The following is a 27,616-nucleotide window of genomic DNA, read 5'->3' on the forward strand; positions in this document are numbered from 1 at the left end:
CACAAATTTTAACACAAAATCTAGTACATTATATAAATATATAGAAATATTTTTGAACTGGCCTACAGTTGCCGCCTATTAACTGCCGTTTTACTATTGGTGCATGCAAATTTTATTCGGTATTCATGCGCCTGGTAACTCTTATTTCCTGAATACATTAAATTATTTTTATTTGGTTTTTTATTTATGCTCTTTGCATGCTAGTTAATATTCTATACATTAATATTAATTCCATGCTACCTAATAATTAGCCACGTGGACGGGTGTTTTTTCATATTGCACACCATCTGATTGCAATAAAGCTCTGCCAAGGGGTTTTGGTCAGATTCTACGTTCCTCGGTTTGATCGATCTCTAGGTCACCGATCCGTGAATACATGTACATAACCTCAATCTTCAAATATTTTTATATAATAATCCATTTATGAGCAATAAAATTCCTTCAAATCCTTTTTAGGTTTTTGTACCATTTAGCCAGAACAAGCTGATGCTATCTAATCTTAGTTATTATCTATTTGGCGATATTAGCCAGTTACTTTATTTCAGACCTATTACTGTTTCTGTTAGGGCTTCTTATCTACCCAGATTTTAATATGTTACAAGCGCTATCGGGTTTGATGACAATTTTCAACACAAAATTTGTTTTTACCTTTTTGTAGTCATTTTTTATTCATTTTTGTGATTGCTCATCCTGGTATTGTGTATGTTTCACTCTCAGTCTTCATCTCTTATTAGTTTTACGTGATACTGAGCATTTTAATACATTCTCTCTTGTTTACGGTGTCTCATGACTGTAAATTGAATGCTCCGCCTACTGTGGGTGTGTCTTGTACCGGCCTAAGGCAGAGCTCAACATTGATAGGTCAATCTGCTCAACCAACGGCCAATCACATTGCTTCTTTATTCTATATCATATTGCTTCCATATCTATTCAGCACACGTTTATTGTACTAATCGATGCTCAAGCTTCCAGTTTACTATTAGAATAACCGAGACTAGCTTCAAAAATATTTCAATGAATCAGTGGCTGTGACTATAATTCCAAGTCGATTTTATTCAATAATTATGGATTCTACCACAACACATAGAGTTCCACTGTATATAGATTTGATATAATTCGGTATAGATACGATATAATTCAGTTAGCTTTAGAGACAGATCTTTTTTGATAATCAACTTCAATTCATTAATGAATTCTAGGATAGTGAAGAGTGAATATTTCAACGGTTCCAACAAAATGTTGGAAAACTACATATCATACCAACTTTATTTCCTGTTATTCAATTTATGTTGTACATGAAAATGTTAGCAATAAATAAGAAATGTAGATCCAGATCTAGGCTTTTCATAATCAATCTATTTTTATCAGTCTTGTAAACCTCCTATTTGGTCTATTCATGTGAAAACTATTATCACAACTGGTTTTCAATATGAATACAGAAATAATCAATGGAAGAAGCCTGAATATCAGTAGAGCTATCACTTGTCTGTTGAAATTATAGTATTCACTCAATTACACTCCATCAAAATGAGTTTTAATACGATTGATTTGATGTAAATCACAGAAAAAACCTATTCGTATGTAGATTGATAAACTGGTACGTCATTGAAAGGTAATATTAATATGTTTTATCTCTATTGCAATAACCGGCATGTGAGGAATAATTGTTGAAATTGTAATTACTGTGAATTAATTAGCATTTCAACTGCAGTCCTCGAATAATAACATGTTGTCGATAGTTCAATCAATTTAGCATAATTACAGTATTTATCCAAGTATGGTATTTCAATTAGAAATACTGTATCAAATTCCATTTTCAATCACTGATATCACTCAATTCTCTACAAATTATTTCCAATGCATTCAATTAATCATACTATATGTTCATAGTGTATGTTCCAATCACTCTCCAATACATTATCACTCTCCATCGATAAATAATTAAATCATAAACTACAAAATTTCTGCAGGACATGTTTCTCAGAATAATGATTAATTAATCATGCTATGTGTAGCGTACCTTATTTTCCAATATATTTCACCAATAAATTTAATAATCAAATCATGTTTTGCAAGATTTCTGAAGGACTTGTCTCTCAGAATACCGTTGTACCTTCTAATTCCTTCACATATACCTTAAAAACATTTCGAATCCAATATATTTCCAGCACAAATCGAGACAAATACGATTAAAATTTATTTTATTGACGCAAATAACACAAATACAGCTACAGTGATATTCTCTCTAATCTGTTTCTGTCAGCATTGTATGAACGGGAAGTGAAGATGATATTAATAAGGGATGCTGCCAGTTGAAAGTGAATCACACTAGAGGATGCCATCCGATATGGAAGTGATTACCGCATTCTGCTATTTACACTGTGAGATTAGATAATTGCATTGCAATAAAATAGGATCAATCAGACACTTCCATCTCTATTTACGCGACAGTGTGGTCACGCTTACCTTAGGGCCTCAAGTATTATTGGTAATGTCACTACAATAAATTCTTTACAATCTCTAAACTCTGGAGCATGCTCTACAAACAGTAAATATTGATGTTTTTGGTGTTGTAACATAACTGTTCTTCAGTAATATTCACTCGCAGACTGCTAATTCAGTCTTTTATAATTTTATGATGGATATTATCAGATTTTGTTTATGTTCCAGTAAATATTTTCTCAAATAAATTCAATAATGAGTAGTGTTAGAAGAAGAGTGTTGAAAACTTTGTGTAGTGTTATTTCGAGAATAATTGTCACAAGTGTAACAACCTCACTGCAATAATGATTGGCAAGAAAACAACCCCTATACAATGTGTCCCACGAAAGGTGTAACAGCCGTAGATCAAAGATTCTACTGAAATTTTCAACTGAAAATGTCCAGTTAAATGTTCTTATATCGACCTTGGATTTCGAGATATCGATTTCCAATATTTTTTGAAAATGTCAACAGCTAGGAAACTAACAGTCAGTATCCAATTCTCAGGATATGGTTAGAACTCTTTATCAGCGTTCAAATTGTTTGAAATTTGGCTTTCAACTTGATGAATGCAGTTTTTCAACTTTTAGCGCTCATAAATAGATCAAAAAAAGGAACAAATTATAAATCTTATCGATTATGAATCATATTGGAAATTTTTCCCTCTCTCCAACCATATCCTGAGAATTATATTTCGACTAGTATTTTTCTAGTTATTGACGTTTTTCAAGTTTTCAAAAAACGCGAAAAATATTCTAGTATTTTGAAAACTAAGGTCGATATAAGGCAATTTCACTGGAAATTTTCTTTTGTTGCAAATGCCATGTAGAATATTTGGTCCTCGGCTGTTATACCTTTTATGGGTCATTCTTTACAGAGATACTGTGACAATAATATTGGTGACAATGCTGTGATATTGTGGTGGAGCATTAGTCCAGTCACTGAGTGAGTCCCTTTAGCCTCATTTTCTTCGGTTGCTTTTTAGTGCCTGTAATAATTGCTTTCTAGCTAATAACAACAACTCTATTACCCTTTTGGTCACAGCCGTTCTTGCAATGGTCTACAAACCTACCTCTCTGTTTTTCCATTCCTACTTCCTTTCTTTCCTCACTGTTCCTGTTCCTTCTTTCGTTTCTATCATCCTATCTCTTTCTCTTTCATACACTTTCTTTTTCTCTCCGTTTCTGTTCCTTCTTCCTTCTTCAGCATCCTAACTGTTTTTCAATCGCTGTTTCTCTGTCTCACACTTCCTTTTCTCTTCGTTTCTGTTCCTTATTCCTTTTTCATCATCCCATCTGTTTCTCCATTCCTGTTCCTCTTTCTTACACTTTCTTTTCTTCCTGTTTTTTGTCCATTCTTCCGTTTTCATCATCCTATCTCTTCTATCATTCTTTGATTTTCCAATTTCTTCTTCTCTTATTCTCTATAATTTTCACCTATCCTGTAGTGATTTCATCTATCCTCTCCCCATAATTTCCATTCAATCTCCTTCTTCTACTTTCATCTTCTGACTCTCTCACACTACCTTTTCTCCTCTCATTCTTTCTACACAAGAAACAACTTTTTTCTTGTCTCTCTTTCTCTATTCCATGTCTCTTCCCAACTCCCAACACCCTCTCACTCTTCAATATTCTTCATTTCACTCTGTATCTTTCCAATCGTATAAAACCATCTCTTTCTCTTTCCACGCTCCTCTTCTCCGAAGAACAATACAGTCCCCATTCCTTAGAATAGGCCAAGCACAGAGCACATATTGCAATAATGGTTACTGCTACTGGTAAGCAGAGCCAGCAGTGCACTTATTGTTCACAGGCCGCTTACTTTGAACTGAAGCTAAGCTGGGGACTTACTAAGCTCCAGCTAAGAAAGCAATTTGATGCCAATGTGGCTTGAAATGAGGTGTCAACTCAAGGTCACATTCTTATAACAAGGGTCATTGTATTGAATTTGGTCTCACAAGGTGAAGGAAAGAGACTATTCAGTTAATAAGATCCTATTGTATCATATGTAAAAGATCAAAATACATATTTATCTGATCATGTTTTAAGAGAACATCCTACAATATGTAGGAACTGTTTCTCATTGCAAGATTATGCTATTCCTTTAAAGTACAACAAAGTCCATATTTTAGAGGGAATTCAATAATTCCACTCTCTATCAATTGTTCATTGATAACTCTGTGGATTCGCAAAACGTCTATAATTATCATACTTAGTGCAGCTCATATTCTTATTCAAAACAATGAATAACCAGTCCAGAGTAACCCAATTCCCATCTTGTATTTTCTCTCAATTAGAAATCGAATGACAGATTCGAGTTTCCACTCCCATTTTTATCTTCCAAAACTCAATACAAATGCATATATCAGATGACATATTAGTACAATTTGGAAACCTTTGAATCCACTCAACGACACCTTGTCACGTAGATGATGTCTAGAACAAAAATTATCCATTTTACAAGTTTTTTTTGATAATTCAGAGAAATGAAGATTCCTTACAAAAATCAGTTTTCATGTTGGACAGAGTTGCTGAAAATTACAATTTGAAAATATCAGTTATAAAAACCAAATCAATGACATTCAAAGAAAAATATCCAATCAGAACCAAAATAGAATTGAACGGTAAATTAATAGAACAAGTGAAAAATTTCAACTATCTTGGTAATGATGTAACATATGATACAGATATTGATGTATACAATAAAATTTCAAAGTTTCAGAAAATATGTGGCACTATATATAGAAACCTCAAAAATAAAACAAGACAAGAAACCAGAATAAAGTTCTATAATACCATTGCAGTTTCGACTCTCCTATATGGAAGTTAGAATTGGATTCACACACGTAGAATGGACAGTCGAATTCAAGCTGCAGAAATGAGGTTTCTAAGGAGTGTATTTGACAGCACTAGAGTTGATAGAATCAGAAATACTGATATAAGACAGGTTTTATTGGTTGCTCCTCTACATGAAAGAATTATCCAAAATAGACGCAACTGGTGCAGTCATTTGGATAGAATGCCACCTGGAAGAATTCCCGTTGTAGTCCAAAACTATAGACCTACAGGAAAAAGAGATGTAGGTAGGCCAAGAAAGAGATGGGTACCGGAACAGGTTAATTAATAAACCTAATCCCTGAAGTGAAGATGATGATGATGACAAGATTTTTGAATAATCAAAAAACATCATTTATTCATCAAATTTTTATTCACAATTCATAAAATATCCAATCATTTTTGCACTACACTCATTGTACATTATACAGTCACGATATACCAAGAAGAAACTCTCCACGAAAAACGGAGAAAACCAAGACGAAGAACAAGTCTGGAAACAGCAGAAGCTCAAGAACTGTATCGAAATTAATCCCGAGGGTTTAAGAGCACGCAAAGATGTTGATGAAAAACAACTGCAATGGGCAGCAAGCAGTGAGAGTAATACGTTGGCAGACGTAGGTCTATACGTATTCTACGTTAATACGTTGGGAGACGTTGAGGTCACGAGTCCTATCCGTGGCGGGTCACCTGGACTGAGGATTATCGCACCGGAATGGAGAAAAGCAAAAAGCGGCCGATTGGAGGTCTCCTGAGGGATTCCCGTCTATAATACGGCGGATACAGACCAACAAAGCCGGCTATAAGCCCCTCTAAAAGTAAAGGTAACCCTGTTATATACCTATACACATCCATATAGCTGTAAATACCTACAAAGGTAACCCCCAGACTATAGACACTCTGGAACGGAACGATACTCTCGATGCAATATTGTAAATTTCACTCCATTGGAACGTTGTCGCTTTGAAAAACTGTTTCTGGGAATATTATGGATTGAAATTGAGCTCTCAATAGCTTTGAACACACTACGAGGATAAAGGTTTACAGTTCTGGACTCCTATAATGCAACATCAGAAAATTCACAAAGTTTTTGCAAGTGTAAATCCTTGGTTGGAACACTATCGATTGGTTGCTCAGGCAAGATTACGGAGAAACTCTGTAATCACTCTCTTAATTCGCTCTCAATATGCTGAGGTAATTATTGATTTAATACAACGCAGGATATTGAGAAAAATCTCATACAATACTCAGTCTCTTTATCAGTATCTTCATCATTCGCTTTAAATAAGCAGCTGCAGTATAGTGTCACGGATTGGTCGACGTAATTCAAGCTATGATAACGTAGAGAGATCAGCCAATGAGAGCGCGTTGTGGGCGTGGACTTGTACTAAGCAACTGAATTGAACTCGCACGTGATTGGTGGACGTTGAGTGACGTAGTAGCTGGCATTGCAATTGAAATCACCAATAAAATGATGATAGCTGTTCCTGAAACAAACTGCTATCATTTTTATCCCATAAACTTGACAGCATTCCTATTTCAAATGCTTATTGATAGATGAATAATGATTTTAGATAGAGTAAATGACTTATTAAGTTTGCAACAGTTTGTGAAATTATTGTTAGATTGTAACATGGAAAAAATCTATTCTTATGATATTTACACCACTTCTATCCTTCTTGATTGTAAGGATAATTGTAAGAACATTATAATATAATATAATAATATAATATAATATAAAAATAATGTAATAATGTATAATATAATTATAATATAATATAATAATATAATATAATAATATAATATAATAATATAATATAATATAATATAAAAATAATGTAATAATGTATAATATAATTGTAATATAATGTTCTTACATTAATCCTTACAATCGAGAAGGATAGAAGTGGTGTAAATATCATAAGAATTGATTTTTTCCATGTTACAATCTAACAATTTCACAAACTGTTGCAAACTTAATAAATCATTTACTCTATCTAAAATCATTATATCTATCTATCTAATATATATATATATATATATATATATATATATATATATATATATCATGTATATTCACACTGTCAGCATTACTTATGTAAAATAACACCTATAATTCAAATTCTACCAATGCTGCCAGTATGAATTGAATCTCACTACATTACATCTCAGTACAATATTTTTGCACTCTACCTTATTGCTGATAATGACTGCAGATGAAAACGATTATAGCCTTTACACTTGATACTGTTTAGTAATGTACTTTGATTGATGTTTTAACGTTATTGACTCTTTCTTCCTCCTCAGCCACTTACTTCCACACTCTTTCTCACTTCATAACTCTCTCACTCTCTTAGGTTATCTACCCCTTTATCCGCGTTCTAAGGCGCGAAACATTGTGTTCAAAGATGGAGAATGGAAACATTGTAGTAAGATCAACTGCGATAATGGAGCTATAATGGAAATGGTACGTAGATTGCCGGAAGTCTATTAGGAGCAGTAAGTGTTTATAGGTCTGCTGAAAGGGGTGGGGGGGGTGCAGCCTGCGAAATCTCTGAAATAATTAACGGAATAGAGTGCAAGAAGGTGGTGGAGGTGGCGAAGAATAATGAAGGAGTGGTGAGAAGAAAGAGTGGAGGGAAGTAGGTAGAGGAGAAGACGAGAGAGAAGATTTGGGTGAGAAGAAGAATAAGAGATGGGGAGAATGGGCAAGGGTGAAAGAGTGTAGCAAAACAAGAAGGAGATGGTGCTGAATATGGAAGAGTAGGAATAGAATGATTGGAATGTGAAGAAAGAGGATGGAAGAGGGGGAAAAGGTGGCAGAGGGAAAAATTAGGGTAGGGTGAAAGAGGGAAGGGAGTGATGTAGAGTTTGAGAAAGAAGAAGTAGGTAACGAGGGGGGAATGAGTGGAAGGAAAGGGAGAGAACAAGGAGAAGATGAAAGAGAAGAGGAAAAAGAAGAGGAACAAGAAGAAAAAGAAGACAAAGAATAAGATCTTCTGAAGTAGAAGAAGACGGATAAGGAGTAGAACAATACAGTTCATACCAATTAACTGATCAGAAGAAAGGGTGATTAAGCTGGATAAGAGATGAGGGGAGATGCCTGAGATCAAGATAAATTGAAGGGTTGAATTCAAATTGGATTGCTTGGATCTTAAGAAATCTTTAAAATCTGACTGGATTTAGCTTGAGCTTATTTATTATTATATACACTGAATTGATGTGAATGTTCAGTAACAAGTAGGAAGTTTATAGAGAGTGAAAGGCTTTTCAATGTGATAAAATTCATTACTGACATAATCGCCCTCATAATAAACAAGTCTTCAACAATATTAGTTATGTGGGAATCATTCTCATGTTAAAATAACTCATTATTATCAAGAACTCTCCCACATTTTTTATGATAATGATAATTGAAATTCTAATTTTCGTATCGTATTTCTAGACGAAAACGGTGGATTCATCTGTTTGTCTTCTACATGATATTCTCCTCCACCCATGCACAATTCTAGGACTTACTTGTGAATCATATTCAGAAGAGCAAGATTACGGTACAAAATATTATTAATCTTCCTACGAAAATCATGTAACATTTAATTCCATACAGTCCCTGTGAATGAGAATTTTAAGTTCATAAAATGTCTGACGTCTCGAAATTATTTTCGCAGCCTATAGGAAAACAATTCAGGCGCCTACAAGAAAATATTTGCAGGTGTACGAAAATTCGTGGAAAAGCGATTTGCCAGCGCATAAGGTGTTGGCGGTAGAGTGTCAGCGCCGAGGAAAATGGGAAAAATTAATTTTCTTCGGCATGTCGTAATTAAAAATGCGAAAATACGGGGTCAGTAATTACAGTGCGCCGGAAAATGCTCAGATTCAGCGCTGCCAACCAAATGCCACGAGAAGCCAAGAAGTTCATTACACAAGTATTTACTTTTAGTTCCGTTTTTCGATTATCAAGACAGCTTACTCTTTCTTACCCTAACTCACACTCTCTCTTTCTCTGACATCTTGTGGAGTGTTTAAAAGCGTACTTATTCACACCTTAGCTTTCCTCGTTTTCTTCTTATTTTCTCCGCGTTGTGTGGAACTTCTCCTACTATGTCTGCTCTTTTATTCTCAACCTTTCTTCTCTGCATTTGTTCGAACTATACTATTATATTCCGATTCTATTTCTATTCTCATTCCTATTTTCAAACTGTCATTTTTCTTCTTTCTTCTGTGGTTTCCACCTTCATTTTCTTGTTTGTCTTCCTCTCTCTTCGTACATTTCTTGCATTCCTCCCCCATTTCTAACTCTCCTCATTCTTTTTGGTGTCCTCGCTTTATCTCCTGTTTCTATAATGAGTTTTATTCTTCTTTTTTTTCTTCTTCTCCTTCTTCTTCTTGTCCTGTTTCTTTCTTCTCAATTTTCATCTTCTCCCAGTTCTACTTATATTCCAAATTCCTATAGCTGTGATACGCTCCCATTCCAACGTTATAAAGAACGACAAAAAGGAAGAGAGAAACCTCCAATAGCTGCTTCACCTTTATTTCTCTCCTTGCGCTCATTTTCGGGTTGCGACGGATGTCCTACTCTGCATCTTGACTCATTCCTCTTCTTCTTCTTCTTCTTCTTCTTCTTTTTCTTCTTCTTCTTCTTTTTCTTCTTCTTCTTCTTCTTCTTCTTCTTCTTCTCCTTCTTCTTATAATTCTTCTTCATCTTCTTCGCCTCTCATTCTTAATCTGTTGAATAATTCTTTTGTCCGAGTTCATTTTCTCACTTTCCACCCCTTCTACTGCAACTTCCACACTCTCTTTCTAGCCTATTACGTCACCTCCTTTTCGGGCTTCTTCTTTTTCACTCCTTCACCTTTTGATGTCTGCATCCACAACACTGGAACCCCACCATAACACCTACCAAATTATATGTGCATCTTCTTCCTCTATTTTTCCTTTTCAATAAAATTTGTGTTATTCTCTATCTGTATTTTGATAGAATGACTTTCAGAATGATATCAAATTACTATCATGCATTTGTCTGTAAGGTAACATCAAAATAAGCACCGGTTCCAGAACTGTACTAAACTTTTTTTTCAGTATTGAATATCAATTTCACCCTCGAAATACTAAAATTGACTGTCAATTTCAACTTTCTCTTCCACACGTCATTGTTGGATTTCAATTGCTAAACTGTCGAAGTTTGAAACCCAACTGTATCTGGTGCTTCCATAGTTTCAATGGTTTCTACCATTCACATTCCAATAGATGCTCCAAACTAGCAATCATTCTACTCAGTCAACCCCTAAAATTTCATTTAATTACGATTGAGATTAAAGTTCAGAAAAACACAATTGAACAGCAGAAAGGGATAACACCATAGAGAAACAATAGCATGAGTAGATATCACATGCTATAGGGCGTTTATGTCGCAACTTTTACTGTTATCTCAAGCCTATAGTCCACGTAGTTCTTTCCCGTGAAGCTTTATGACGCTGGTAGTGTCTCATATTTATTTTGCCGTTCTTACACTCTTATTCGGTCAAAACAGTAAAATTTGACAATATTCGACAGTAATCGGCTTGAGATAACATTAAAAGTTGCGACATAAACGCCCTATACCATGGGATATCAACTTACGCTATTGTTTCTCTATGACTTTACCCTCCCAAAATTCTCATCGAAATTATTTTTTCTGTTTTAAACACTTAGACAGTAAAATGTTGTAAAAGTAATGAACTTTTGATAGTGATGTAATAATCCCTTTTTGCAGTGAGGGTTTAAATTAAAATTGGATTTACTGGCAGAAAATTGTTTACAGAAAAACAGTTCGAGATAACATTATAATTTGACTTCGAATTCTAGCTTTTATATTAGTTCACTTCTCCAAAAACTCCACCCCAAAGTTCCGGAATTTATAAGTTTTAGACCAAGAAACATATCAATACTATTTCCCAGCACATATACTGAACGGAGCGGTCCATTATCTTAACACCGATCTTGCATGTGTGGTGAGCCTCGACTCACACATGAATAATTATGCAACACATTCAATTCAGAGTTCATTAGGTGGCGTGTTGAAGTCGAATTGTTTTGCAATAAATTCAACTCCTGCTGAGATGCTGAGAGATAGTGTGGCTACCTGACACTGGAATGCTGGGTCAATGCATATACATTCACTCAGCATACATTATAAATATGTGATAGAATAATATTGAAGTATAGGTTTCATTCATTGTAGCCAACAGTAGTGATTTATGCATGGAATAATATAGTTTCATTTTGCAATTCAAAATCACCTAATGAGTCAAAATGTGTAATGTTTTAAAGAAGGAAGGTAGGCTACAAGTTGATTCATGTGAAAAACTATTCAGTAACTTAGCCCTTGAAAAATTCATGTCACAATTAATCATTTCAATACTATGAATTATCGGAATGAAGTATATCTGTCATTCAATTATTTAAAAATATGATAAATTTGAATATTGTACTATCAGAGCTTATTAAGAATTAATAATTTATTTAATTTATAATAATTAATTTTCAAATTATTTGAAACAGGAAAACACAATATTTGCTAGGCTTCTCTGGGAAAACGTATTTCCATGAGTAGAGGGTGAAAGAATATTGTGTTATAATATTTAAGTGATTGATAAATCATCAACAAGCGTTGTATGTTACATATATCTAGAGGTATTCACTCGAATATATGGATCATATTATTTACTTGAATAAATAATCGAACCATTTTGAATATATACTCCAGTCTGAGGCTTAGCAGTTGTCTAATCGTTGAAATTTGAATATCATTCTGGAATAGTATTGTCACAATAACTAGTAGTTCTGTGAACAGTAGACCACACGCAGTGTTCTCATCCACAAGTACCTGATTGAAACTATACACTTTATGGAAATACAGCAATAGACTGGCTTCTCCACACATCTGTGTAATCACTTATGTCAGCTGATTTATGATGAATAATTCTATAGTCTGATTTTTACTCCAATATTGGCGTATGAAGGAGGCTCTTTTTTCCTTTTATATTATCCTTGAAATAAAAAAATTTTCAAAAACCTTGTATTTTCAAAAACTAGATAACCACGCACAATTAAAAAAGGAACATACCTGTCAAATTTCATGAAAATCTATTACCGCGTTTTGCTGTAAATGCTCAACATATAAACATATAAACATTAAGAGAAATGCCAAACCGTCGACTTGAATCTTAGACCTCACTTCGCTCGGTCAATTATTATTGTCATTAAGATTAGGAGAGCGACATTCAAGATTAGAGTTACTGCTGAGAATCTAAGTTTTATAGATTACAGGCTCCTAGAGAACATATTAATATCGGGGCACCGAGCTTCGCTCGTTATTTATTTATTGATAAACAGAATTCAATTCTTCAAAATGATTGGGGAAGGACTAACAGGCACAGCCCAAAACTGTTTCTTCCCCGAACTTTGATTTATACACTATAAATATTCCAAAAGTAGATTATGTTGATTATGTTCCATACACTTGAATTAAGTAGGTTATGTTGATTATGTTCCATACACTTGAATTCAGGTCAAAATTTTCAGTCCAAATATTTGAAAACATAAAAGTTCCAATTTAGATTGTTTACATACCAAATAACACTCACAAATCACTTAGAGCACTTAGATCACTTTGAATATTATGATACTATCTCATGTCAAAAAATTTCTAGATTTCTCGCGAGATACGGTAAGCTAATATTGATTACACAGCTGATCTCCCACACAGACACACGCATCTTCTGTTATCGATATACGACGAAATCATCATCTGTTTTTCCAAGGATGAATTATCCTTTTCATGTCCTTCAGCAAGTTTTCCCAGGGATGAGACCTAGTGCAATCGAATTTTGACATCATAAATCTACTATATCCCAAATTTCGTGAAAATCGTTGAGAGTCGTTTTCGAGATCCGTTGAACATAAATAATAATTTAACTAGATAACCAGATATAAAAATATAAACAGACATACAGAAATTGCTCGCTTAATATAATAAGATATTATATAAGTTCTCCAAACATTCTACAATAATTTATACATTACTGCTTCCCAAGTACAAGATTGTATTTATTCGACTGTATTGCTCAACCATCTGCAATATTGTCTCTTTCCGTGTGTCTCATAGCATGTTCAGCTTTGCATGATTAATTTAACAGTCTATCGGATCGGAATTAATTCACAAACCACTCAATTAAGCAACATACGCCCACATTTTGAATCTACCGCGCAAAAACAGCTAATTTAAATGTCCAGCTCCAACTAATCAATTCAAATCTCCCGCGCAAAACCGATAACAGATGAATAGAAATATTTTATTGGTTGTCCATTCATTAAAGCGTGTTTTATAGGCAATGAATATTCGATTAGTAGATTGTCCAGTGTCAGTTTGGAACGCATCTATTGTGAGATTTACTCTAGACTGTCAGCATTGGTGGAATGGGAAGTCTTGTTGTTAACTATAAGGAATGTTGACATTTTGAAGTGAATGTCATTTAAAATTTATTTGGTTGGGATTTAGATGTGGTTGATGTAAGTGGCAGTAGGTGTAATAATTGGTGCTTATTTGTATTTCATTCTGGTGAAATATGTAAAATTATGTTAAACTATTACGAATAGAGTGAGAATTGATCATTGACTACTTGTTCCCTCTATATAATACTACTCTGGTTTTGTGGTTCTCGAAGTGATTTGTGAGAAATGATTTCAAGGTATTGTGACGTATCAAAAAATATTTATTTTTAAAAATAATCGACCGAATGTAGTTGAGGTCTATGTTTTAACTCGGATTTTCTTTTGTCTGTCTGTATGTAACGCGATTACGGCCAGACGCGTTGATAGAATTCTATGTGATTTGGCAGGAATATTCCTTTTTCAACTGCGCGTCGATATATACACAAGGTTTTTTTGAAGTTTTGCATTTAAAGGATAATATTAAAAGAAAAGGAATTCCTCCATACTCTGATATCACTATTTATATCATCTACTTTGAAGATTAATCAGGCTATAGAATTATTCATAATCAATCAGCTGACAAGTGGATTATTCATGCATGCATTACACAGATGTCTGGCCGTGTCTATTTCTATAAGGTGGGGTTTCAATATTTTTTAACGATGCGTGCCCATCAGTATCAATATTCTCTTATTTGAAAAACACATTTAATAGGTGATTGAAAATAAAATGAAAAATGATTAAATGAACTAAATAATGATGAAGAAATTATAATATTCTTGATTGAAAAAATTAATTTTAAAATAGTTGAGAAATATTTTTATCAGATGGAAAGATTATCACGTAACCGGATAAATCATCATATTATGGGATACAAATTCAAATGTGAACTGAGTTTATTAACATGAGTGGGTTTTTGGTCTTGGAGAAAACAAATAACAGTATTCAAGAGTAAATTATGATTCAACTGTGAATAATTGTGATTCAACTTAATCAACTAGAACAGGTGACATCAGATACTTGTGGATGACAAAACTGCGTGAGGTCTACTGTTGACGAACCACTAGTATGGACTATAGACAACAATATAATATTATTACAATACTGAATTATTTTCTATTCTTCTCAATAAAATTATAATTGAAGACAAAATCCATTCCTACTTTTCTTTAATAACGTACTACAATTAATATGGTTAGAATTTTCTCAAAAATAAGTATTGTTAGAAATTATGGTAAAAATGTTGGTAGTATTCGCTACTTTCACCGTATTGTTGAAAAAGCAAACCCTTTTCTCAACAACAAAGGGATGATGAAGTATAAAATACAGTAATAATAATCCAGGTACAGGAATATGAATAATTATGAATTGAATTTAGCAAATAATGCCAACATGAGTTTATTGGGAAACCTTTTGTTATTTATGTTGAACGCTGGAGGTACAAAGTGAATCTCAATATAAAAATGTTTATCATTCTCCGTGGTATTGACACAATGGAAGGGAATTTCCAATGGCGGTTTGATTTTCGCTTTTTATCTTGACATCGTCCTGTGAGTTAATTATGTTAATTAACGATGCTCTCTCTTCTGTTATTTAAACTGCACTTTCAAAATTATTCGTTTGTAAATCATTTGTCAATACAGTCAATGTTATCCCATCGAAAAAAAGAGAGATATCTATAGTGAGGTCCACGTTATAATGACAGTATTTGATCAACTTTAGTTTTGCTATCCTTGTCTATCATTCGACAAAGCCGGTGGTACTATCCTTTTCTAGGTCCACAACGATGAGAATTATATTTTTGACAGTGTAGAAATATAATTAATTAATGCAGAGAATCGGCATCGCTATTCTTCTATCTTTATCCACTGCCATTATAACGTGGACCACACTATAGCATGAATTCATCAACTAATCAGTGATATTTTGCTCTTAGTTTGAAAAATTGCAGTTTCTATGGTATTTGAAAAAGTGAAAGAAACGCTGCTTTATGATCACATTACTTATATAAGACAGACATTTTTCATCAAATTATTTTATTTATCTTTATATAATACTGTATTATAATACAGAGAAGGAGGAATTTTCTCGTGAATGACTTCACACCAACAAAAGCCATGCATATTCACTTTTTTCTATTCTTAATGAAGTTCATTATTCAATATTCCGTTTTTAGTGATAATAATGTGAAATTTTTCTTTTATGTTTGGTTTTGAAGCATCTAAATTTTTAAATATAAAAATATATAAACTCTAGATCCACCATTAAAACATAATTAAACATAATCTTTCAGGTTATTTTGACAAATTGAAATCCACCCAATGTGAGATCCTCACCCTGTCGTGGTCGACGACGGCATTTACGCACAAACGTAATCCCAGCTTAAGGGTCAATTTCTCAAAAATAACTGAATCCTAGTTCAAGCCATCATCTGACCTAAGGTACCTAGAATACATTCTAGGTACATTGATCAACAGATAAAATAAGTAATTACCAAGTCCTCTCCAATTGAGTTGACCCAAAAAACATTATAATAAATGCAACCATACATTGATTGAACGGGTTTAATAGTTGAACCAACTCAAGAGAAAGCGACCCTAGTTAGTATTGAAGTCCACCGTGTTCAAGTCAGAGCCACCGCTTCTAATATGTTATTTTTCGGATTCAACAGAATATTTTCAATTAATTGAGAGTTTTTTTGTGTGTTGCAGCATGCGACTGCCACCCAATCGGCGCCTCAGGCAAGACGTGCAACCAGACGAGTGGCCAGTGCCCCTGCAAGGATGGCGTAACAGGAATCACCTGCAACCGCTGTGCAAAAGGATACCAGCAGAGTCGTAGTCATATTGCACCCTGTATCAGTAAGTACCCTTACTATCAAATATTATCCTATTTATTCTTCTGAGTTGAGGTGCGATTGGTTTCGTGGTCGCGCTGGAAAGCTATCAATAAGATAAGTTAGGCTCCATCCAACTGCTACTCTCGTTGTAAGGGAGACCATCTACAAAGTGGCCTAACAACGTTACCACTGAGTGATTCTCAGTGAAAGGGCGGATTCCCACATGTCAGTATGATTGAGTGACCGGTACAGTAAAACTGTGAAGGTAGGTTTACACTGTGTAGCAGAGCTACATAAAAAAGTTACATGTAGAACAGCTACAGAGCTCTGCTACAAGCTAAAAAAGTGTCACTGGAGATCTGCTTATAGCCCGGCTATATAGCAATTTTAGGCCTATTTTCTCTGCTATATAGCAGGGAATGAGCTATCCAAAATTTTCAGTAAATATCAAAGAGAATCTGAGTTGCTCTACTAGAGAATATGTAGCTCTGCTACATGTGAATTTTTGTTTATAACAGAGCTAGATGTAGCTTCTCCGTCCCTGAAGACTGCCGGAGCTGTTATTTCCTGCTGGGTTTACACCAGATATACTCATTTGTTGTCAGAGTGCTAGTAGGCTACTGTGCATTGCGAGCATTTCTTTGTGATTTAACAATTATTGTAAAATGATGGAGAATATTCTAAGTGAATTTGACTGAAATAGAGACAATACTATGTTGATTGAACTATTCAGAGATTACCCTGTGCTATGGGACGCTAAAAATGCTGACTTCGAAAATCGAAACAAAAACAGGACGCGTGGAACGAAATTTCGGTTGCTATGCACGTAAAGAGATTAGAAGTTGAAAAAAGATGAGAGAGAATCCCAATCGAACACTGGATTACTCCAAACTATACTCTGCTACAAGAGTTTGAGTTATCCCAAACTCTGCTACAAGTAATAGCATCAAAGTCTAGTAGAGCTATATGTAGCTCTGATACACAAAATTAGCGTTAAATTTACTTATAGCAGAGCTACATCTAGCAGAACTATATGTAGCTGATAGAGCTACAGTAGTTCAACTTTTATATAGCTCTGCTATGAAGCAGATGAAGCAGTTTATAGCAGTTTATTTGCTATAAAGCAGTTTATAGCAGAGCTATATAGCTCTCCAGCTACATAGCTCTCCAGCTACATAGTGTAAACTTAGCTTCATTCTCATGAGTTCCGATTGGACTATTCTCACTCAGCCTGGCCGAGCGAGAATGAATAGTCAAATTAGAACTCATATTAGAGTATTATTATTATCGGAACTCATTATGGGAATAATATTCTCATGATAGCTCGGAATAGTTGCCACGTTGCTTCCTACACCATCATCTATGGTAGGTAGGTTTGATTCAAGTCACCCAAGTATATCTAGTTCAATTACTGGTTCCTGTTCATCATAACACAAGTTGGAATAATAGATAAATATTTACAAAATTGTTATTTCGAATAATATATGAATTCTGTATCAATGAAAGTAATACAACTGAACAGGAAAATTTATTAGCTAGTGCTGGATATTCCTAACTGAATTAAAATTAGTTTCAACTCAGGTTCAACTAAAGTATAGTTACAAAAGGGGAACTTGAGTTAGAAATCGCTTCAGAACTGATCAGAAATATATTGATTCAACTTTAATCCCAATAAATATTGCCGCCGAACCTGTTATATACAAAGTAGTGAATGAATACCAGAATAATCGGACATTGCCGCTTATCCAAAGCTGGTCAGTTGACTTTTTGCTTTCCTTCTGGGATTAACAAGCATTTTGCAAAACACCTTTCCAGGTTTAGTGAGATTCACTCCAAACTTTCAGCCAAGATTGAATAAGAAAACATTGAAGCTATTAATGGGAAATACTGGCAGACTAAAGTGACTCTCACCAGTGTTAGCATAGACTACGGTTAACTGTGGCAACATCTAGATATAAGTCAATGTACAAAGTACAAAGTTGGGTACAAAGTCTGGTACAACACGCAGAGTAGAGAGGGCAAAGTCCTCTCACCTTCTTCACAGTAGCAAAGAGATAGGGGACATGTTTTCAATGTATAGTCCAATAAATTACCTGGTTATCTGTAGGTGATGCTTCTCTCTCCTCTCATTTTTCTTTTTCTTTCCTTCTCGTTCATCTTCTACCTCATCCTCTCTACATTGTTCTACTCTTTATTTATTTCTTTCTCTTCCTCTTCTACTCCATTTTCATTCTATGATTCTTCTCTTTCTTCTTCTTTCCTGCTCTCCTGCTATTGTCTTTTACCTTTCCCCTACTCTACTTTTTCAACTTCCCTTGAAATCTACTACTCTCCACTATTTTTCCACTCAATACTATTCTCTCTCATTCTTGCTTCCCTCCCATTCACCTCTTCCCTTTCACTCTCCCTCATATACCATAATTTCATCTTCCTTTTCCTCTTATCCATTACTTTCTCCAAATGTTCCACCACTATAACTTCGACCCCTCCTTTCCCATTACTGCTGTCTGTTATTTATTCTTTTCCACCTCATTTTCTCCTCCTCCTCCTCCTACTTCTTCTTCTTCCTCCTCCATCTCTCCCCAGTCTCCTTACTCCTCCTCCACTCATCCCTGTATTTTCGTTGATGCTGCTCCATCATAAAAATATCAAGCACTTCATAAAAAAATGAAAATTTTAAAGGAATCAACAATAATAATTATTAAAATGATACTCCATTTATTTCAATAATAATGATGTACTTTTTAAGTATAATAATAATCATCTCAAAATTCATTTGAAGAGAAAAAATGGAATATAACATGCAAACCAATCAACAAACCATAATAAAACAATGATTGCTTAAATTCACGAATATGCATGCTTCCACACCCAAACAATCATACAAAACACACATTGCTCTGCCACACCCTCTAAAAACAAAACTCAACCTGAATTTGTGCCCCACAGCAATCCTATCTAGATTGAAAAACAACATATCCGTGTCTCAACTCAATCAAATTAGCATACTTCGTGGATGAAATTCTCAAGATATTGCAAATTCCCGAGAATATTGTCTTCTGCTAGACACTTTAAATACATGTCTCCTGTATACATGTGAAGTGTGAGCTAAACTGACGTTTTGATGGGACGGCAGATGATAATGTAAACAAGTTGGTTAATCATGTGTAGTGGGATTCAACAGCATTGTTCGAATGAGAAGCATTAATGTAATTTGTGAGGAATACTGGCAATTTAAAATGAATCTCACTGGAACAGGGATCACCCTCTGGCCATAGCAGTGAACCTGAGTGGTTCTTGTTTCTTCGTGGAGATAATAATTTGCTCACGTCAACCTGAAATGCAATTTGTAGGATTGTCTCAGACTGGGGCTAACTGTATGAATCCAGAGTCAAGGTAATGCCATGTTATCTCTCATAGAATTGTAACTATAATAGATTCAAATATAGCATAGGATGAGATTCATCTACTCCTTCATCTAGGTCGAAGATTCATCTGACATGTAGGATACGTCTATTAAAACTGAATTATCCTTTCTATTTTTTTATCTACAGTGAGATACACTTTAAACTGTCATGAATATCATGATTGAAAATGACTTGATATTGTGAAAAATGTAATGTTGATTTTTACTTTCCTTGCCCTATTACCATAGGTAAGGAAAGTATTGCTTTCCAAAAAAATTTAAGGTACCCTAATTTCATGTTTTCTATACGTTTCATTACTTTCCTTGCCCTATTACTATACGTAAGGAAAGTATTGCTTTCCAAAAAAATTTAAGGTATCCTAATTTCATGTTTTCTATACGTTTCAAGGTCCCCTGATTCCAAAAACATGATTGTGTGTGTGTGTGTGTGTGTGTCTGTGAACACGATAACTCAATTCCTAATTAACCGATTGACTTGAAATTTCAAACTTAAGGTCCCTATACCATGAGGATCCGACAATAAGAAATTCAATTCAAAATGGCGGAAAAAATGGCGGATAATGGCTAAAAACCATATTTTTCACGGTTTTCTCGAAAACGGCTCTAACGATTTTCTTCATATTTATACCCTAGATAGCTATACCCTAGATAAGCCCTATCAACTGACATGAGTCAGTTAGGTAGAGCAGTTTATTCGAAAGAACACATGTCGATATTTTATTTGTAGAACAGCTGTTTTGACAACTTTTAAAAAATCCTCAAATTTCATAATTCAAACAAAGGAAAATGTACTCTGAAAACAATAACAATAGTATAATCATAGTTTTAATTATTTAGCCGCCAATCGGCATAATGTTATTTCCCGAAATTATCCTCTTTTAAGAATGAGGCTTATGGATCAATGAGCAAGGAAAGTTGTGTGAGTGTACCACACCAGATTTCTTGCTTCGTTTTCAGTTTCAACTTTCTAATTGAATGTTAAATGAATTTTTTGATTGGGAGGATTGTCAATGTAGACTAATATTGTTTCTTTTTACTGTTTTTATTTCCGTTTTAGGTTCAAATTTCTAATAAAAGTTTTAGTAATATTGTATTCTAGTTTTATGAAATAGCACAACTCGCATCCGCGCTCAGATTCTTTCTTTGCGGATGCTAATTTTTCCATAAATGTAATTTATATTTTTGTTTGTGAACAGTGTATTAAATGGAAATGAATTTGATTCAATTTGAAAGAAAAACTACTGATCATTGAACAATTTGAGATACTCACTATGTTCACGGTTGAAACACAATAAAAATTAGTACCATTTTCATTTTATCAAAATTTCATTTAATCTCTAATAAACTGAAAGCTTGAACATCAAACAGAATATGTCTGGGTAAAGTGATTGGACGTTAGCTGTTGACCAATCTACTCCTGAATCCAGGTTATTGTCACTTAATTATTCGAAACGCATCCAAACTTCAAAACTTGCACACAACTAAACTAAACCACACTGATTCCATTGCATCAGTCACGCTGGTGTTACGTTTGTTTGATCACAAAATTCCATTCATGGAAAAATAAATCTCACTATGGGCCTAGCTCGTTCAATACTTGAATTTGCAAGTTTAAACTAGTTTCAACTATAGTTTAAACAACTAGTTAAAACTACTCTATTAGTTCAACTAGTTAATGGTAGTTTTCCTGACAGTTGTGCAATTTGTTATAAATGGACATGAAGAAGTATATGATTCTTCGAGTATATTATTAGTTTATATTAACTATAGGCCTATTGCAGTATCTTTGTTAGTGAATTAAACCAATTTTACACAAAATTAAATTTGGGAATCAATTTAAAAAAAAACAAGTCATCTCTATATTGAAATTCAATCAAAACTTTCATCCTTCCCTATAAATAATAATAATATTACACATTCAACCAATCCTGACAGTTTGAAGGGAACCTCACAATACTAATTTCGTATATCTAAATTGACATTTGGAATCTAAATACAAAACAATGCACTTGTAATCCAGTTCACTTGGAATATCTCAAAATAAACCATAGTTTGAGACCGAGAGATGAGGGCCCAACCTCAGTAAACCTTGCAGACTATCATGGATATCCTCTCAACCCTCGAAATCATGCCCCCGTCCCACAAATAGTTTCGCAACACCCAAATCCTTGCCCAAACCCCAAAACGCGTGTTCACCGCAAATCTGCCATGGACTGCGGTGTGTGGTTTAAATCGCTACAAGCCGCCCTGACATTCGATTATACTATTGTTATTACACAGTTGCAGCTGTACAGTAGTTGGAATAAATTACACATTGATACGTGCTACACATGTACTCATGCTAAACATGTCGTGTCGGCTCAGAATCAGCCCTTCCACCTCAATTAAACCCCTCGCCGCTACACTAGTTCACTACTAGTATGCTCTGCCTGCCAGACATCGTAGTAGTAACAAGAATAGACTTACAAGACTATTTTGAACTGAAACTAGCATTAACATCTTTATTTTCACTTGTTAATCGAAGAATTGAACGAGCTAGGCCTGTAGTGAGATTTATTTTTCCATGAATAATTTTTTGTGAACAAACAAACGTAACAAGGGTATACTAACAAGACCACTTTGAAATGAAACTAACATTAACGTTTTTTATTTAAGGAAAACTACTGCAATTTTTAATTTTGGTTGATTTTATTCCTGTGAATTTTACTCATCTTCATTTTGCAAATAACTCATCCCTGTAAGATAAGAAACTGTGATAAAGGAATCACACTTGAAGGATAAGAGATAATAATGGATGATAACAATGTTTAGAAATTACATACATGAGAAACAACTATTGAGAAACCACTGAACACAGAAAACATTTCTAAAGGTATCCCTTATCAACACCAAATTAATCAGGCTAACCTTCATTATAATGCATAGCTATCAATTTGTAAACTGCTCAGACACAATACCTCATTTTCTATTATCAGTTGGAGAGAGCTCCTATGTAAATTATAGGCTAATGAGTTTGGCACATAAAACGTTACACTGATAGTAGAACAGGTCCTCCATGTTCTTAAAAAATTGTATTCATCTATATATTTATATATTTCAAGGTTACTGTATATCTATCCACATTTGATTATACCTGTAAAATCCAACTGTAAGTAGAATGAATATTCCTGAAACATTGCCTGCTATATTCAATGTACATTTATACATTCCTTCACATACCTACCTATATATTTCTCCATATCTCTAGACAACTTCTCTACTATCAACATGAGCAGTAGTGTTTGTTTTTCAGACAGGTATGGGCAACAAATTAGCTACATGATACCGTCAAGCCTAGGTGATGATTTTGCAAAATAAACGAACATAATTTCATTGGTGAATGATAGATAAAATTACTTGATGTTCGTGCGATTTTATTATTCAAATGCAAGTGAGAACTGGTTGCAGGATACCTTTCTTATCAGGTTTTATATTCCACTTATTCATTTGTATATATTTATATACAGGTTGAAGCTGCCAGCTATGTACTGCTATTCCTTCACTGGATTTGATATTTGTTTTATAGGTAATGTTGAATATAAATATATTTGTGCATAGAACAAATAACTTTGAATGGTCACCTTTGCTTTGTAAATTCAGGATCAGGCAGGCACTTGTCCTGGTATGAAAGAATGAGAAGAATAAAGGGTGTTGAAGGAAGGTTTTGAAGAAAGTTTTTGGAGAATAATGAAGGATAATTTTAAAGAATGATGTTGTCATTCAATGACAATACTTTTATGTAGGCCCATTTTTAGAAAATACAGGTTTCTCACGGTCCCAGCATTGCACTTCCTTGAGACTGTAAATTTTGTCTTCAGAAATTCAGAGAGATTTGAAGGAAATGTAGTTTGCCATGGCTATAGCACAAGAGAAAAGAGTTCAGCTGTATATCAGGACCCCGCTCACAGACTGACACTTTTGGAAAAAGGACCATATTATTCGGGACTGAAGCTCTTCAATTGTCTACCTGAAAGAATACGGTTATGTGGTAGTCATAGGCTTTTCTTGTCTTCAATTACTAATGTATTTGTGGAATCGTGTCCCTATACAATGGAGGAATGTTGTGGTGCCTTCATACTTTAAGTTTATACAGATGCATACACTTTGCATAGAAAAATGTTCATGACATGTTACATGCCACTTGAGCTCTGCTCAGCTTTGTGGCTTCACGTAACAAATGACAATAATAATAATAATATATGGAGACGAATTGACATGTAAATGATTGGTTGTATGAATGTTTTAGAAAATTGGATTAAATTATTGATATAATGGAATAATTATTGTTCTTTCAGAGATACCAAAGATTTCGGTGAACCAGATGTCAGCTGATGCAGGGGATGATCATGGCCAACCCGATCCCGATGCCAACCCCAAGGGTGAGTTATTAAAAAAATCATTCAGTTTTCTAATGCAATTAGTATATTCTCAGAACCTTACAGAAGTAGCTTATCCATGAAGAATAAGTTACATTTTCCTATTACCCAATTTCATCAAGTATCTTTAGATATTGTAATCCAATCTCAGAATATGAATGGAAGACTGGGAATGGGAAACGTGGGGAAATATAGTGGAAAATTATTGGAGCAATGACAAATGCATTATTTAGTGCTTGAATTCCCTTGTACATGGAGATTTATGTTTATTCAAATTTGAAACTATTTCTAGTGCTCTAAGTTGCAATCAAAACCAATAATTTCTGTTGAAGCTTAGTCCTATTTCCCATCACATTCATTTATTTTGAAAAATTGGAAATGTAAGTTCCATTAATCAGTGAAACTTTGACAGTTGAGTTCATTGATATTCAATCTGACTGTGGATAGGTACAGAAACAAGTGACAGGTCATCTATATTTTTATAAAACATCAAGACTAAATTGTCTGACACTCTACCGAGCTCCTCAAAGTAAATGCCAGAAATATTCTTCAGAACTCTAGATTAGAAAATACGTCTTTCTCCAATAATTTATTTTGAGCAGCTCATCCACTAATGGATTTTGAATCAACTAGTTTCATGTATAGATGTATACATCATTATTATTCGTTTTCCCAGATACTGTCATTTTTATTCATTTCATTTTATTCTCTGAAACTTATTAGAAAGCTCTTTTTCATAATATTATTGATATCAGCGTAGCCTTATTGCAAATTTACCTGTACGAATAGTAGGCAGATTTGCTAACCGACAGCTGTTATTTGTTAACTAAAAAAAATGCTGGTGATTCGTAACCCACCTGAACCTACGTTCAAGCCGACTCCCATCATCATTCCACCCATCACCCACACATGCACACATATATGAGAATCTTCTGTATTTGAAAATATAACTCCAAAAAGAATTCTAGAATTTGTTCCAATGATGAAATCATGTTCCACAAATTAGATATATTAATAATTCTATTCCAAGCAAATTTCCAAGTGAAATTTGTAGACAACAATTTTCGAAAAGTAAAAACCTACCACAACACAAGAATGGAAGTACTTGTCATATTATTATAATTTGCTCCCATCCCCTGAATACTAGCTTCAGTGAAATTCACTTTAAACTGTCAGCATGAGTTGATCAGAAGCGTCAGTGGTTCTAATAGGAGACACGCTGACAGTGCCAAGTGATTTCCAACTGTAGCAGTAATTATCACTAAGTTGAGTTTTCCACTCGTGAAAATTTCTACTGTGGCAAGAGTTTTTCATTTTATTTTTCTCTTGACTCTGAATTTATGCGATGCACGAACTGTGAAGAGGTGTTCCGAGTTGTAGTGAGATTCACTTAAGACTGTCAGCATTGTTTCAAACGAGTAGCAGGTATGATATTTGTCAGAGATGCTGACAGTTCTGAGTTAATCTCACTATAATACAAGAGGCCACAAAACACAGGTAGGAAGGTGGAAGGAGAGTGAATAATTTGGTGGTGAAGAAGAAAAACAAGAAGAAGAAAATGGGGAAGAAGGGGCAGAGGAAGGAGAAGGAGAAGAGTAAGGTAAACAAGAAGAAAAAGATATCAAAAATGAGAATAATCAGGGGAATATAATATGATGAAGGATGAAAAATAGAGGGAAATAGGGGATGTGGTAGTGGAAAAATAGGAAAGAAGAAGGGTGAAAAGCAGAGGAAAATGTATAAAACTTGAGGATGGAACAAGGGATGAAGATGAAGAAGTGGTAGATCATGATGAATGTGAAAAATGAGAATGGGGGAGAGTGTAAAAGGAGAGTTTTGCAGGAAAAGACATTCAAAATGGAGAAATTTAATAATAAAATTCAATATTGAGAGAAATTGACAAAAAATAATATAAAAAATGGAGGAATGTTCATGAAGGAGGTGGGATGGAGAAGATATATGGTAAATAGATGAATGTGTTACAGAATAAAAAAACAAGGGGATCGTGAAGGATGAAGAAAGAAGAGAAGAGGTGAAGGTAATGTAGGAGGAAGAAGGGAAATAAAAAAGAGGTTGTCAGTTGTCTCACTTTTCAGAATGTGTTACAGAGCATGAATTTGTAAAAGCGCCTGGCGGGCGAATATAAATACCATGCAAACGTCACAAGTCAAGTGGGCACTACACTCTACACTCTACACTCTACGCTGCACTTCTTTCTCTATTTATGAATAAAAAAGCCCCGTTTAACCAAGAAAATTACTTACTGCCTGTTACCGCGAAAATACACTCATTTCTGAAATGTGATACAAATTTTTGCCAGAATCATCATTGCTGAACTCTGTTGAAAAGATTCAAAATATGTTCAATCTATTGCATATTAATTCCGCTTCCTCATTGGTTTGCGATCAGATATATCAAAGACAAAAAATGTACTACAAAACATACTGTACTTCTATTTTCATTACATGAGAAACCATAGTTGGGAAGGTATCTTCCCTCTTTATTCCAGCACACAACATCATTTTAGGATTTTGTCTTGTTTTTATTGTGTTATTTTAATTGTAATTGTTCCATTGTAAATTGTTTTTTTCTCATTGTATTTTTTGTGTGTTATGAATAAACTGATTGAATAAATCTTTATCTTATCACACAAAAAATACAATGAGAAAAAGACAATATACAATGGAACAATTACAATAAAAATATGACAAAATCCTGAAATGATGTTGTGTGCTGGAATAAAGAGGGAAAAGACTCTGCCAACTATGGTTTCTCATGTAATAGAAATAGAAGGTTGTTCTTTAGTACATTTTTTGTCTTCGATGTATCATCTCATCAAAAACTTATGAAGAAGCGGAATAATCAAGCCATTGAACATATTTGATTTTTATAAACAGAGTTCAGCAATGATGATTCTGGTTGGATAAACTGAATAAAAAAAGTAAACTGAATCAACCAATCTAAATGAATAAACTGATTGAATTTCTATTGTTTTTGGTTATTAACACAAATATAATAGCAACGAATCAGTATTCTTCAAACCTTGGAAATTGTTAAACATTCTATTTACAAATTAGATTTTTGGTCATTCAATGATCATACATTTTCTGAAATTCAGCTTCAATGGAGTCAAAGCACAACAAGAAGC

General features: G+C 34.1%; 1 protein-coding gene across 1 annotated transcript in view; it reads left to right on the forward strand.

Annotated features, from left to right (window-relative positions):
* LOC111058371 (netrin-1) overlaps positions 1-27,616 on the forward strand; it is a 96,868-nt gene that overhangs the window by 56,133 nt on the left and 13,119 nt on the right. The window contains exons 2-3 of the mRNA XM_039428925.1: positions 16,499-16,648; positions 24,388-24,471. Coding sequence (XP_039284859.1) covers positions 16,499-16,648; positions 24,388-24,471 — 234 coding nt within the window. The remainder of the gene's footprint in view (positions 1-16,498; positions 16,649-24,387; positions 24,472-27,616) is intronic.

This window comes from Nilaparvata lugens, chromosome 5 (genome assembly GCF_014356525.2).
Source record: "Nilaparvata lugens isolate BPH chromosome 5, ASM1435652v1, whole genome shotgun sequence".
Lineage (NCBI taxonomy): Eukaryota > Metazoa > Arthropoda > Insecta > Hemiptera > Delphacidae > Nilaparvata > Nilaparvata lugens.